The 12,869-nt window shown below is 45.9% G+C and overlaps 1 protein-coding gene across 6 annotated transcripts in view; it reads left to right on the top strand.

Moving 5' to 3' along the window:
* The window catches only part of robo2 (roundabout, axon guidance receptor, homolog 2 (Drosophila)), a 1,751,833-nt gene that overhangs the window by 1,683,076 nt on the left and 55,888 nt on the right, over positions 1–12,869 (top strand). For all 6 annotated transcript variants that reach the window (XM_087992449.1, XM_087992448.1, XM_087992445.1 and 3 more), the window contains one exon: positions 2,036–2,192. In XM_087992449.1, coding sequence (XP_087848575.1) covers positions 2,036–2,192 — 157 coding nt within the window. The remainder of the gene's footprint in view (positions 1–2,035; positions 2,193–12,869) is intronic.

The raw sequence follows: 12,869 nt of genomic DNA, 5'->3' as shown, positions 1-12,869 counted from the left end.
CCCTGCACTGTCCCCCACCCACACACCCGCAGACCCCATGTCCCACACCCTGCACTGTCCCCCACTCACACACCCACAAAGCCCATGTCCCACACCCTGCACTGTCCCCCACTCACACACCCACAAAGCCCATGTCCCACACCCTGCACAGTCCCCCACCCGCACGTTCGCATAGCCCATGTCCCACACCCTACACTGTCCACCACCCACACGCCCGCAGTCCCCATGGCCCACACCCTGCACTGTCCCCCAGCCACACACCCACAAAGCATATGACCCACACCCTGCACTGACCCCACCCACACGCCCACAAAGCCAATGTCCCGCACCCTGCACTGTCCCCACCCACGCGCCCGCAGACCCCATGTCCCACCCCCTGCACTGTCCCCCACCCACACGCCCACAAAGCCCATGTCCCACACCCTGCACTGTTCCCCACCCACACGCTAGCAGTCCCGATGTCCCACACCCTGCACAGTCCACACCCACACACCCACAGTCCCCATGTCCCACACCCTGCATTGTGCCCCACCAAACCCCCACAAAACCCATGTCCTACACCCTGCACTATCCCCCACCCACACACCCACAAAGCCCATGTCCTACACCCTGCACTATCCCCCACCCACACACCCAAAAGGCCCATGTCCCACACCCTGCACTGTCCCCACCCACAGGCCTGCAGTTCCCATGTCCACACCCTTCACTGTCCCCCACACACATGCCCACTGTCCCCATGTCCCACACCCTGCACTTTGCCCCACCCACACGCCCACAAAGCCCATGTCTCACACCCTGCACTGACCCCACCCAGATGCCCGCAGACCCCATGTCCACACCCTGCACTGTCCCCACCCACACGCCCACAAAGCCCATGTCCCACACCCTGCACTGTCCCACACCAACACTCGCGCAGTCCCCATGTCCCACACACTGCACTGTCCCCCACCCAAACACTCAAAAAGCCCATGTCCTACACCCTGCACTGTCCACCACCCACACGCCCACAAAGCCCATGTCCTACACCCTGCACTGTCCCCACCCACACGCCCGCACACACCATGTCCACACCCTGCACTGTCTCCACCCACACGCCCGCAGACCCCATGTCCACACCCTGCACTGTCCCACACCAACACTTGCGCAGTCCCCATGTCCCACACACTGCACTGTCCCCCACCCAAACACCCACAAAGCCCATGTCCTACACCCTGCACTGTCCAACACCCACACACCCACAAAGCCAATATCCCCCACACTGCATTGTCCCCCACCCACATGCCCACAAAGCCCATGTCCCACACCCTGCACTGTCCCCACCCACACGCCCGCAGTCCCCATGTCCCACACCCTGCACTATTCCCCATCCAAACACCCGCAGTCCCCATGTCCCACACCCTGCACTATCCCCCACCCAAACACCCGCTGTCCCCATGTCCCACAACGTGCACTGTCCCCCACCCACACACCCACAATGCACATATCCCGCACCCTGCACTGACCCCCACCCACATGCCCGCAATGCACATATCCCGCACCCTGCACTGACCCCCACCCACATGCCCGCAGTCCCCATGTCCCACACCCTGCACTGTCCCCACCCCATGAACCAGTAAATGCATCTCCATATGATGAAAGGGCTTTAGCAGGAAGCTAGAGGAGATGCTTTCACTTGTGGCACTGTAACCATTAATATGCGATAGTCATTTGTAAACTCAATCAGCAATTCAGAAGGAATGATTTTTAACCCAGGAAATAAGAAGAATATGAAAACTCACTCCCATGAAATAGTGAACGTATGCATATTTAATGATAAACGAGATAAAGACACTATGGAAAATGGAAGGGAAGGATATATTGATGGGTTGGGATAAAATGGGGGGATGGAGTTGGTGAGGGTGGCACACCAAGTGCCTTGTTTCTGTTTTGTAAACTGATTAGTGAGTTCACATGGAGGGCGACCTTTGATCTGAAGGCATTTCCTGAGTGGACTAGCTCACCGGAGAGTGACGCCATTTCTTGTGACACTTTGCAGGTGGAAAAGGTGGGAAGAAGAAGAAAAACAAAAGCAGCATCAAGCCCCACAAGAATGCCAGCTCCAACTGGTCCAACGTGCCCCTGCCACCTCCGCCAGTACAGCCCCTCCCTGGTACAGAGCTGGACCACTACATCATGGACCACCAGGAAAACGGGTAAGGCCTTTCTAAACACTCCTAATGGTATCTCACTTGACATTGACTTTGGAGCCTTGTGTTGTTGAGGGAGTGGTCAGCTCCCAGCTGTTTCTCTTGTCACCCTTCGAGATTCAACAGGGAATTCAACGCCAAACCAGAAAAGTGGTCCTGCATTGTGATTTTCCTTTCTGTCACAGTTACGTTTCATGCTTTTGATTTTAGACATTGCTGTTCATTTATTCAGCAATGAACACTTGCTCTGCACCAATGTTTTGTTTCTTTACCTCAAACATTACCTCTTTTCTTATTCGTTCATGCGATGTAGGTGTCACTTTATTGCCCATTCCTAATCACACAGACCAGGTAAGGATGGCAGATTTCCTTCCTTGAAGAACATTAGTGAACCAGATAGGGTTTTCCAACAATCAACAATGACCATCAGTAGTCATTTGCCATTAGATTGTTTTTGGATTCAAATTCCACCATTTGCCATGTCCCCAAAATGTTACTTCAGTCTCTGGATTAATAGTCCAGCAATAACACCATTAGGCCATCTTAGATTCCATGGCATTTTGTTACTTAGAAACATAGGAGCAGGGGAAGGCCATTCGGCCCTTTGAGTATGCTCTACATCTTAATTTCTCCTCTCCTCCATCCTGTCCCTGTCCATCATTTTTTAAAATCCATCTACCTCCTTTCAGATCTAAAGAATAGTCATAGAGTCATAGAGATGTACAGCACGGACACAGACTCTTCGGTCCAACTCGTCCTTGCTGAACAGATGTCACCTAATCTGGTCCCATTTGCCAGTACTTGGCCCATATCCCTCGCAACCATTCCCGTTCACATACCCATCCAGATGTCTTTTAAATGTTATAATTGTACCAGCCTCCACCCCTTCCTCTTGCAACTTATTCCATACAGGCATCACCCTCTGCGTGAAAAAGTTGCCCCTTCGGTCTCTTTTATATCTTTCCCCTCTCACCCTAAACCTATGCCCTCTAGTTCTGGACTCCTCCACCCCAGGAAAATGACCTTGGCTATTTATTCTATCCATGCCCCTCATGATTTTATAAACCTCTATAAGGTTACCCCTCAGTGTCCACGCTCCAAGGAAAACAGCCCCAGCCTGTTCAGCCTCTCCCTTTGGCTCAAACCCCCCCAACCCTGGCATCATTGATGTAAATCTTTTCTGAACCCTTTCAAGTTTACCTTTAGGTTGGAGCTTTACCTCTGCCTGTCTCTCAACAGGTGCTGAGTATTTCCAGTGATTTTTATTCCCACACACAAGGATAAAAAGTCAAAGTTGTGTAATTTGCTCCCTTTCAGCCCTATCAGAAGTGTGGATGAATGAACTCTGTAATACCATCCTTGTTTCTGAGGAGTGGAACTCAGATTGGAATACAACTCTTCGAGACTGGGGTCGTGGGGTGACCAGGGAACCCAGACAACTCAACAACCCCTCCCTCCCTTGTTGTGTTCCAATTTGACTGAGGTTATATTTGAAGATTTGCAGAATCCGTGCCATCTTTTTAACTTGCTGTTAATTAATTGGGAATGTAGAAAAAAGTCCCTGAAGGACTTTGCCAACCAATCAAATACCCTGTGAGGTGGAGTTCTTGCTGTATCATAGGAAGTAAGGCAGCCACACTGAGCACAGCAATCTCCCACAAAAAAGCAATCTGATCGCAACAAGACAGTTTTGGTTTTGTTGAAGGATAAATATTGGCCAAGATAGAAACTTGGTGAGGGTCATAGGAGGTTGTGTTTGTATTCATTTCAGTGATGTCTCCCAGCTGCTTATTTTACACAAAGTGAAGTCGATTCTGGCAATTTTGATGGAGCAAGCACTTCACACTGTGTGAACTGAGGGCTGTTTCCTCTCACAAATAAACATCGTTTTTATTTTGCCTGAATTCAGTGAAAGTTCATCAAATTAACCACAGAGAAACAAGGGGCACTCATGTACAAGCAGCTTCCTTATTCATTCTGCTGAGCAATAACGAGTCACTGTGGGAAGGCATTACTGGGTTCCACTGGCAACTGAACTGAAACATAACTCAATGTTTCATAACTTCTCGTCCAAAATGACAACTGCAGTTGTCACAAACGCAGTCCTTTTACAATGTGATGTTGCCCTTGATTTCTTTCAGAGAGATTCCAAATGACCCAAGGTTCCACATGTCTGAAGTTTGGATGGTTCATTGGGGCCCTTTTCTTTATACCTAACAGATAATACTTCAGGCAGAAAGCGTTCAAGTCTTTAATTAAAAAAACCTGGTATAATCAAGGGGCTGTGGCCAGCTCTCTAAGTGTGCAGATCAGTTCGGTTCGGGGGTTAGTTGAGTCAGGGTCACAGTTTAAACTGGATGCTCTACCCCTCCTTCTGCCCTGCTGACTTTGTGACCTGTCAGCTTTTTGAGTCATTTTTCCTCTTTGAGCTAAGGGGTTTGTTCATTGGGATTGTTGCAAGTATTAGCATCATTAAGATGGGACAGCCTGTCAGGTTTGGATAGGATGAGTTATTTGGGTATTCTATTTTTGGTTTGTTATGCTTTATTCCATAATTGTGGAATAAATTATTTTTGTTTAAAACTCGACAGCCTGACCAGCTAATTCACTCCAGGAATATCCACTATACACTGACATGAAACAAATAGCAAAGTTATAGTCTGGGCTACCTGCTTAAAAATGGTTTCATGGGTCGGGCCTGGTCCATAACACAGTACGGTACTGTGGGTGAGCCACACTGTCAGACATTTAGCTGGGACATTTATGCAATTTGCCAGTTACTTGGTAATGTCAACAATTCATCAATTGTTGTGAAAGATCTGTTTCCAATACAAATCCCTCTCAGCCAAGGAGTGTTTCAAAGGACAACATGGAGAGAATTTAATAGGTAACATGTCCTCAGAGTTTTTGAAGGGGACAGCATAAAGGGAGCTTTACTCTGTATCTAACCTTACGTTGTTCCTGTCATGGAAGTGTTTCATGGGGTACAATGTAGAGAGACTTTTACTTTGTATCTCATGGAATTAAGGATTATGGTGAACGGGCAGGTAAATGGAGCTGAGGCCATGAAAAGATCAGCCAAGTTCTTATTGAATGGTGGAGCAGGCTTGAAGGAACAGAAGACATACTCTTGCTCCGGGTCCCTTTGTTCTTATGTTCTGACCCCGTGCTGTCTCTGCTATGGGAGTCTAGATTAGAGTGGTGCTGGAAAAGCACGGCAGGTCAGGCAACGTCCGAGGAGCAGGAAAAGCAATGTTTCGGGCAAAAGCCCTGCATCAGGAATGAAGGCCCTCATTCCTAATGAAGGGCTTTTGCCTGAAACGTTGATTTTCCTGCTCCTCGGATGCTGCCTGACCTGCTGTGCTTTTCCAGCACCACTCTAATCTAGACTCTGATTTCCAGCATCTGCAGTCCTCACTTCTGCCTCTACCATGTGAGTGTTTGATGGGGATAGTGTAGAGAGAGCTTTACTCTGTATCCAACCCCGTGCTGTCCCTGTCCTGGGACTGTTTGATGGAGACAGTGTAGAGAGAGCTTTACTCTGTATCCAACCCCATGCTGTCCCTGTCCTGGGAGTGTTTGATGGAGACAGTGTAGAGAGAGCTTTACTCTGTATCCAACCCCATGCTGTTCCTGTCCTGGGAGTATTTGATGGAGACAGGGTAGAGGGAGCTTTACTCTGTATCTAACCTTGTGCTGTCCCTGTTCTAGGAGTGTTTAATGGGGACAATGTAGAGCAAGCTTTACTCTGTATCTAACCCCGTGCTGTCCCTGTCCCAGGAGTGTTTAATGGGGACAGTGTAGAGTGAGCTTTACTCTGTATCTAACTCGCTGCTGTCCCTGTCCTGGGAGTGTTTCGTCACCATATTAGGTAACATCTTCGGTGAGCCTCCAGATGAAGCACTGGTGGTGTAGCCCTCTCTCTTTATATGTTTGGGTTTCCTTGGGTTGGTGATGTCATTTCCTGTGGTAACGTCATTTCCTATGGTGATGTCATTTCGTGTTCTTTTCCTCGGGGGTGGGGGTGGTAAATGGGATCCAAGTCAATATGTTTGTTGATAGAGTTCCAGTTTGAATGCCATGCTTCTAGGAATTCTCGTGCGTGTCTTTGTTTGACTTGTCCTAGGATGGATGTGCTGTCCCAGTCGAAGTGGTGTCCTTCCCCATCTGTATGTGAGGGTACTAGTGAGAGTGGGTCATGTTGTCTACTAGTATCTACCACTCTCACTGGTATCCTTACATTCAGGTAAGGAAGGACGCCACTTTGACTGGAACAACACATCCATCCTAGGACAAGCCAAACAAAGACATGAGCGAGAATTCCTAGAAGCATGGCATTCAAACTGGAACTCTATCAACAAACATTTTGACTTGGATCCCATTTACAATCCCCTGTGGAAAAGAACAGGAAATGACTTCACCATAAGAAATGATGTCATCACAATAAATTACATCACCAACCCAAACACATGAAGAGAAAGCGGGCTACACCACCAGTGCTTCGTCCAGAGGCTCACTGAAGATGTTACTTGGTATGGTGACAAAACGTCTGAAAACAAACCTTCCAGCTCAGCGAGCAAATCTACATCCAGAATATCAAGTTGAGCTACAAATCTTCTCAAAACCCGCTACCAGTGCTTTACTCTGTATCTAACGCTGTGCTGTCGCTGTCCTGGGAGTGTATGATGAGGATAGTGTCAAGGGGGTTTTACTTTCAGCTTTAAAGTGTAGAGACATCTTCAGTTTGAAAGAGTGGAGGAAGCTTAACTCTGTACCTAACCATGCTGTACCTGTCTCAGAGTGTTTGATGGGACAGTGCAGAGGGAGGTTTACTCTCTATTTGTATCTAACCCATACTAGGACCTGACCAGATGAGAATGAATGAAGTGAAGCTTCCAAATGGTTACAGAGCTAACAGAGAGTTTTTGGAATTGAGAACAGCAATAGCCACATCCTTGCCTCAGGCTACAGCAGTGCTCCAGAGGTTGTGGGAGTCAGTACTATGTCTGCTCACTGAAAAACTGAACTGGATTTGAACAGAATCTGTTAAGTGAAGTTTACAGATGATTTACTATGATCTACTCTACCAGTGTATGTTGTTGCAAGTCTGTAGTGTGATCTTTGTGCAACCATGCGATATTATATTAGTTGTCTTGGCAACTCCTCATATTACTGGGGCTAATGTAATCAGTGGGATTGGCAGATCATGTCTGCTGGACTGGGCACATTTCCCATCTCAAATCTTCACGGTTTACCCTTTTCAATGTCCCTATCATTGAGTTCTCCTGAAGTAGACCACACTGAGAACTGAAGGGACTGATTGTCATTAACTGATCGCCCTATCCTTTCTTCCTATTTTCAAAAAGAAAACAGCAAACAAACTAATGGCCCCAGGCTGGGGATTGCAAGTCTTTCCTTCTTTTGTAATTAAGCAAATTAGAGACTTTGATATTTCCCACTGATGTGAGTGAAATCATTTTGTTGGATCACACAGGGATTCCAATTGTTCCTAGAAATTACACAGATAACTTTCCCAACCCTGTGGTTAGAAACCTGGGGTAAATGACTGCCATCTGTGTCTCCTCTGTTCCCTCTGTTTTTATCCTCGTCAACGTGAAGATGACTTTCATAGAACAAAGCAGCTCTTAAGAAATCAGAGTTGGCTGGGAAAATATCACTGAGGTCTAATGGCACATGGAGTGTGTAAATTAAGCCAGCCGTCTCTGGGAGGGACAGTATGTGTGACGAGTTGTCACAATTCACTGCACAATTTGCACTCCTAGTCTTTCGCTTGGTAAAAGTTCTAACTCACCCTCGATTACACCGGACAGTGTTCATAAACATTTTTGCATCTGTATGGTTCAATTTCATGAAGAAACTTACTGAAAGTTACGGCTGGTACTTAACAGTGCAAGGAAGGACCATTTTAATGAAAAGATCTCCATTCCTGCAAATCCATTGTGCCCCAGAAAGGGAACCATTGAAACTGTGTACAGTGAATGGCAGAACCCCTAGGAGTATTGATATGCAGAGGAACCTGGGTGTGCAGGTTCACAGAGCACTGAAGGTGGCAGCATAGATAGATAAGGTAGAAAAAAGGCTTATAGCATGCTTGCCTTCATTGGACGGGGCATTGAGTACCAGGATAGACAAGTTATGCTGCAGCTTTATAGAACTTAAGTTAGACCACACCTGGAATATTGCATACTGTTCTGGTCACCACACTACCAGAAAGATGCAGATGCTTTGGAGAGGGTACAGAAAAGGTTTACCAGGTTGTTGCCTAGTATGGGGATTTTAGCTATGAAGAAAGGTTGGATAGATTGGGTTTGTTTTCACTGGAGCACAGGATGTTGAGAAGCAACTTGACAGAAGTTTATAAGATTGTGAATGACATGGATAGAGTGGAAAGTATGAGGCGTTTTCCCAGGATGGAGGATGAATTACTAGGGGGCACAGGTTCAAGGTGCAGAGGGAGGAGGTTTAAAAGAGAGATGTGTGAGGCAGGATTTTCACACAAAGGGTGGTGAGTGCCTGGAATGCATTGCCAGAGGTTGTGGTGGAAGCAGATATGATAGCAGCATTCACAAAGCCAAAGACATGAATAGGAAGGGAATAGAGGGATATGGATCCTGTAAGGGAAGGCAGTTTTAGTATGGAAGGGCAAAATGTAGCAGCACAGGCTTAGAGGGCTGAAGGGCCTGTTCCTGTGCTGTATTGTTCTTTTTCTCTGTCTCAAGCATGCAGCCTGATTTTAAAGATGTATCAAATTGTGGACAACCTAAGATCTTTACTGTTACTTCTCCTTTTTCTAACTTTTTTTTTTCCATCTCTCCTAATTAAACTTTTCCTTCTTTTTATTTTGCTTTCTGTACCTAATTCAACTTCTAATCCTCAGTTGCCTTTTGTGTCATTTCTCAGTTTCTTTTGGATTTTTAAAGATATATTGAGGACAGCGATAAACTTCAGTCACTCACGTTACAGAAATAGTCATTTGGTCAGTAGAGAACATGGTTATTCCTGAAAAATACATGTTGTGTCAAAGCTTTTTGTCTTGCATCATATTTTCATCAGGACACTTCACAAGAGAAAACCGTCTTTTATACTTCATGAAAGGTGAGAGCTGATTAGTTGTCAAGTGGATTCTGATTGGTAGAGTCATTGCCGTTGTGAGTGCACCTGTTAATGCTGATGGAGCAGTTTAGGATTATCAGTCAGATTCATAGTGGGACACACGTGTGTTCTGGAAGCTATAAATATTCATACATTATGCATAATACATAATAGATTAGATTAGATTAGATTATTTTACAGTGTGGAAACAGGCCCTTCGGCCCAACAAGTCCACACCGACCCGCCAACCACCCATACCCCTACATTTACCCCTTACCTAACACTACGGACAATTTAGCATGGCCAATTCACCTGACCTGCACATCTTTGGACTGTGGGAGGAAACCGGAGCACCCGGAGGAAACCCACGCAGACACGGGAAGAATGTGCAAACTCCACACAGTCAGTCGCCTGAGGTGGGAATTGAACCCGGGTCTCTGACGCTGTGAGGCAGCAGTGCTAACCACTGTGCCACCGTGCCGCCTACAAGATAAATATTCTATCTTTGTAGATAGAAAGGCTATATGCACGCACTGCTTCAACTCGATATAATAAGTAACAGCCATTTACAAGTTCATTTCTCAGGGCAATGCCAGTTGGAACCAATGTGCCTGGCAGTTAACTGTCAATCACCATTCACAGGTGCATTCAGCATGAGAATACCTCTACCAATCAGAGTCCAAACGCCATGTAATCAGCACTAGTCTCTCACAATGTAAGTGTTGTTTTCAGATGTGAAGGAGTATTCTTGAAAATTCTTCTGATGAGTCTAAGATGTAAAACTTTGACAAAATGCATCTTTTCATTTTTTAGAACAACCTTGGGGTGAAGGCAAGACCCTTTAGATTAGATTACTTACAGTGTAGAAACAGGCCCTTCGGCCCAAGTCCACACCGACGCGCAACCCACTCAGACCCATTCCCCTACACCTAACACTACGGGCAATTTAGCACGGCCAATTCACCTAACCTGCACATCTTTGGACTGTGGGAGGAAACCCACGCAGACACGAGGAGAATGTGCAAACTCCACACAGTCGGTCGCCTGAGGTGGGAATTGAACCCGGGTCTATGGCGCTGTGAGGCAGCAGTGCTAACCACTGTACCACCATGAGATGAGGAGGAATTTCTTCAGTCAGAGAGTGGTGCCTCTGTGGAATGCATTGCCACAAAGCGCTGTGGAGGCCAAGTTATTGAGTGTATTTGAGACAGAGATATATAGGTTCTTGATTAATAAAGGGGATCCAGGGTTATGGGGAGAAAGGGGTTGAGAAACATATAAGCCATAATTGAATGACAGATCAGGCTTGATGGGCTGAATGGCCTAATTTGCTCCTGTATGGTCTGACAACTGCTTCTATGCACCTAGGAGGTTGTGGTTGTGGGATAGGTAGGTACTGTTGAAGTGCTTCTTGCTTTGTTGTTATTATCTGGGGAAAGATCAAAGGGAGAGGGAACTACTGAATAGCTGAGCCAAAGAGCTAACCCAGGCATAATGGGCCAAATGGCCTTTTTCTGTGCTGTCAATTTTTAATAACTTGCCTTCCTATTAAAAGAAGTTGCTGTGATAAGCATCTAAATGATCAGAGGTAGTGAGCCTCAAATGTTCTCCTGCTTCATAATGCGAAGAGATCACTCAATAATTAAATTAAAACACTCAGAATCTGTTGGTTTTCACTTCCAACGAATCAATTATCCAAAGTGTATTTGAGCTGAACCTTGGTCACTATGAATGGAGGAGGTCACTGACAAAAGGCTCTTTAATATTAGGGATGTGTGAGACAGGGTTATGCCTTGATTCATTCCGATAAAGCACCATCTCAGCAGTTTAATGCATTAGGCTTCTCCCAGATTATGAATTTTAATTACTTCACTGGAGATTGTTCAATGAGACCAAAAGTGTTAAATCACAGACAGGTAACTGCAGGTGCTGTAAAACCAAAACAGACACCAAATGCTTGGAATATAGTATCACACCTACAGAGTGGGTAAAATTAATTTCAACAGCAGGCAAAGTCAGCCGTGCTAAAATTTTGGAAGGGCAAAGAGAAGGTTTTATCGAAGTCAAAGGGTCACAGTCTAAGGATATGAGGTAGACCATTTCGGACTGAGGTGCGGAGAAATGTCTTCACCCACAGAGTTGAAAAGTGTGGTGCTGGGAAAGCACAGCAGGTCAAGCAGCATCCGAAGAGCAGGAGAGTCGATGTTTCAGGCATAAGCTATCTGTATCTCTCATTATTTTATAAACTTCGATCAGGTTGCCTCTCAACCTCCTGAGCTCCAGTGAAAACAGTCCTATTAGGGCTAAAGGGGTCAAAGGGTATGGGGGAAAAAGCAAGAGCAGGGGACTGAGTTGGACAATCAGCCAACCTTAGCCATTGAATGACCTGCTCCTAGTTTCTATGTTTCTCTGTTGTTCTTGGGAAAGTCAGGACCAGATGGAGTCTGACTGAAGAATCTGAGTGTACAGGTGTTCCAATTTCTCAAGAAAACAGGTTTTAAAACAAGTAATGGATAGATATCTTGCCTTGGTGCAGTGCAGCGAGTGTTCATTAAGTTGTTCTCCATGTTCTATGATAAGATGCTGAGTAGATTGGGAGGAGATTCTCAGGAGTTTCGACAAATGAGAGGCAATCATATTTAAAGGCACACGGGGGTTTGAGAGGACAGAAGATTGTTTCTGTTGACCAGGGGATTGAACCCAAGGACACAGTCTCCAGATAAGGAGCCAATCTTTTGGGACTGGAGTGAAACAAGTCACTTCACTCAGAGAGATGTGGATCTTTGGAATTCTCCACGCTCCCCAGAGAGTTGTGACTGCCCTGTCATTGAGTATAGTTAAAGCTGTGATTACTGACCCGTCTTGGGGAAATGAAGGGGGATGTGAGGAGGGGAAAGGGTTTAAACTCAAGTTCAACCAATGATCATGTGGCATGTTCGAGCAGTCTCAATGGGCTGAATGCTGTGTCCCTGCTGCTGTTTCTTCTGGTCTTGCAAAGCCTTAAAGGCACTTCCTCTTGTCTAAGCTTTCAATCACCTGTCCTCATGTCTGATCATGGCAGTCTCAAACTACTCTCCTGTGAATTAATTTTAAAATCACACAACCACCAGGTCATATTCATCAGGTTTATTTGGAAGCTCTAACTTTCAGAGTACTGATCCTTCATCAGGTAGCTGTGGAGCAGGATCATGGGACACAGAATTTATAGCAAAAGGTCTCAGTGTCATGCAACTGAAATAACATATTGAACAAACCTAGATTGCTGTTAAGTCTTTCATCTTTTAGAATGGGTTGCAGGTTTCGATTCATTAATATGTGAAACCCAGAACTACTTTCCAGTCACATTGAATTTGAATTGAATTTGTTGTCATGTGTACCGAGGCACAGTGAAAAGCTTTGTCTTGTGAGCAATTCAGACGGATCACAGAGTTCAGTAACATAGATAAGTAAATAATAGGTAAACAGCGGCAAAAACAAAAACACAGGTAACAGGCGAATGTTAAGAGTTTGTGAGGCCATTCAGTATTCTAACAACAGTAGGGCAGAAGCTGTTACGAAACCGGCTGATGC

This window comes from Chiloscyllium plagiosum, unplaced genomic scaffold (assembly GCF_037043375.1).
Source record: "Chiloscyllium plagiosum isolate Xiang-an unplaced genomic scaffold, Cpla_swu_hap1 HiC_scaffold_12, whole genome shotgun sequence".
Taxonomy (NCBI): domain Eukaryota; kingdom Metazoa; phylum Chordata; class Chondrichthyes; order Orectolobiformes; family Hemiscylliidae; genus Chiloscyllium; species Chiloscyllium plagiosum.
This window is presented reverse-complemented; position numbering and strand designations above follow the sequence as displayed.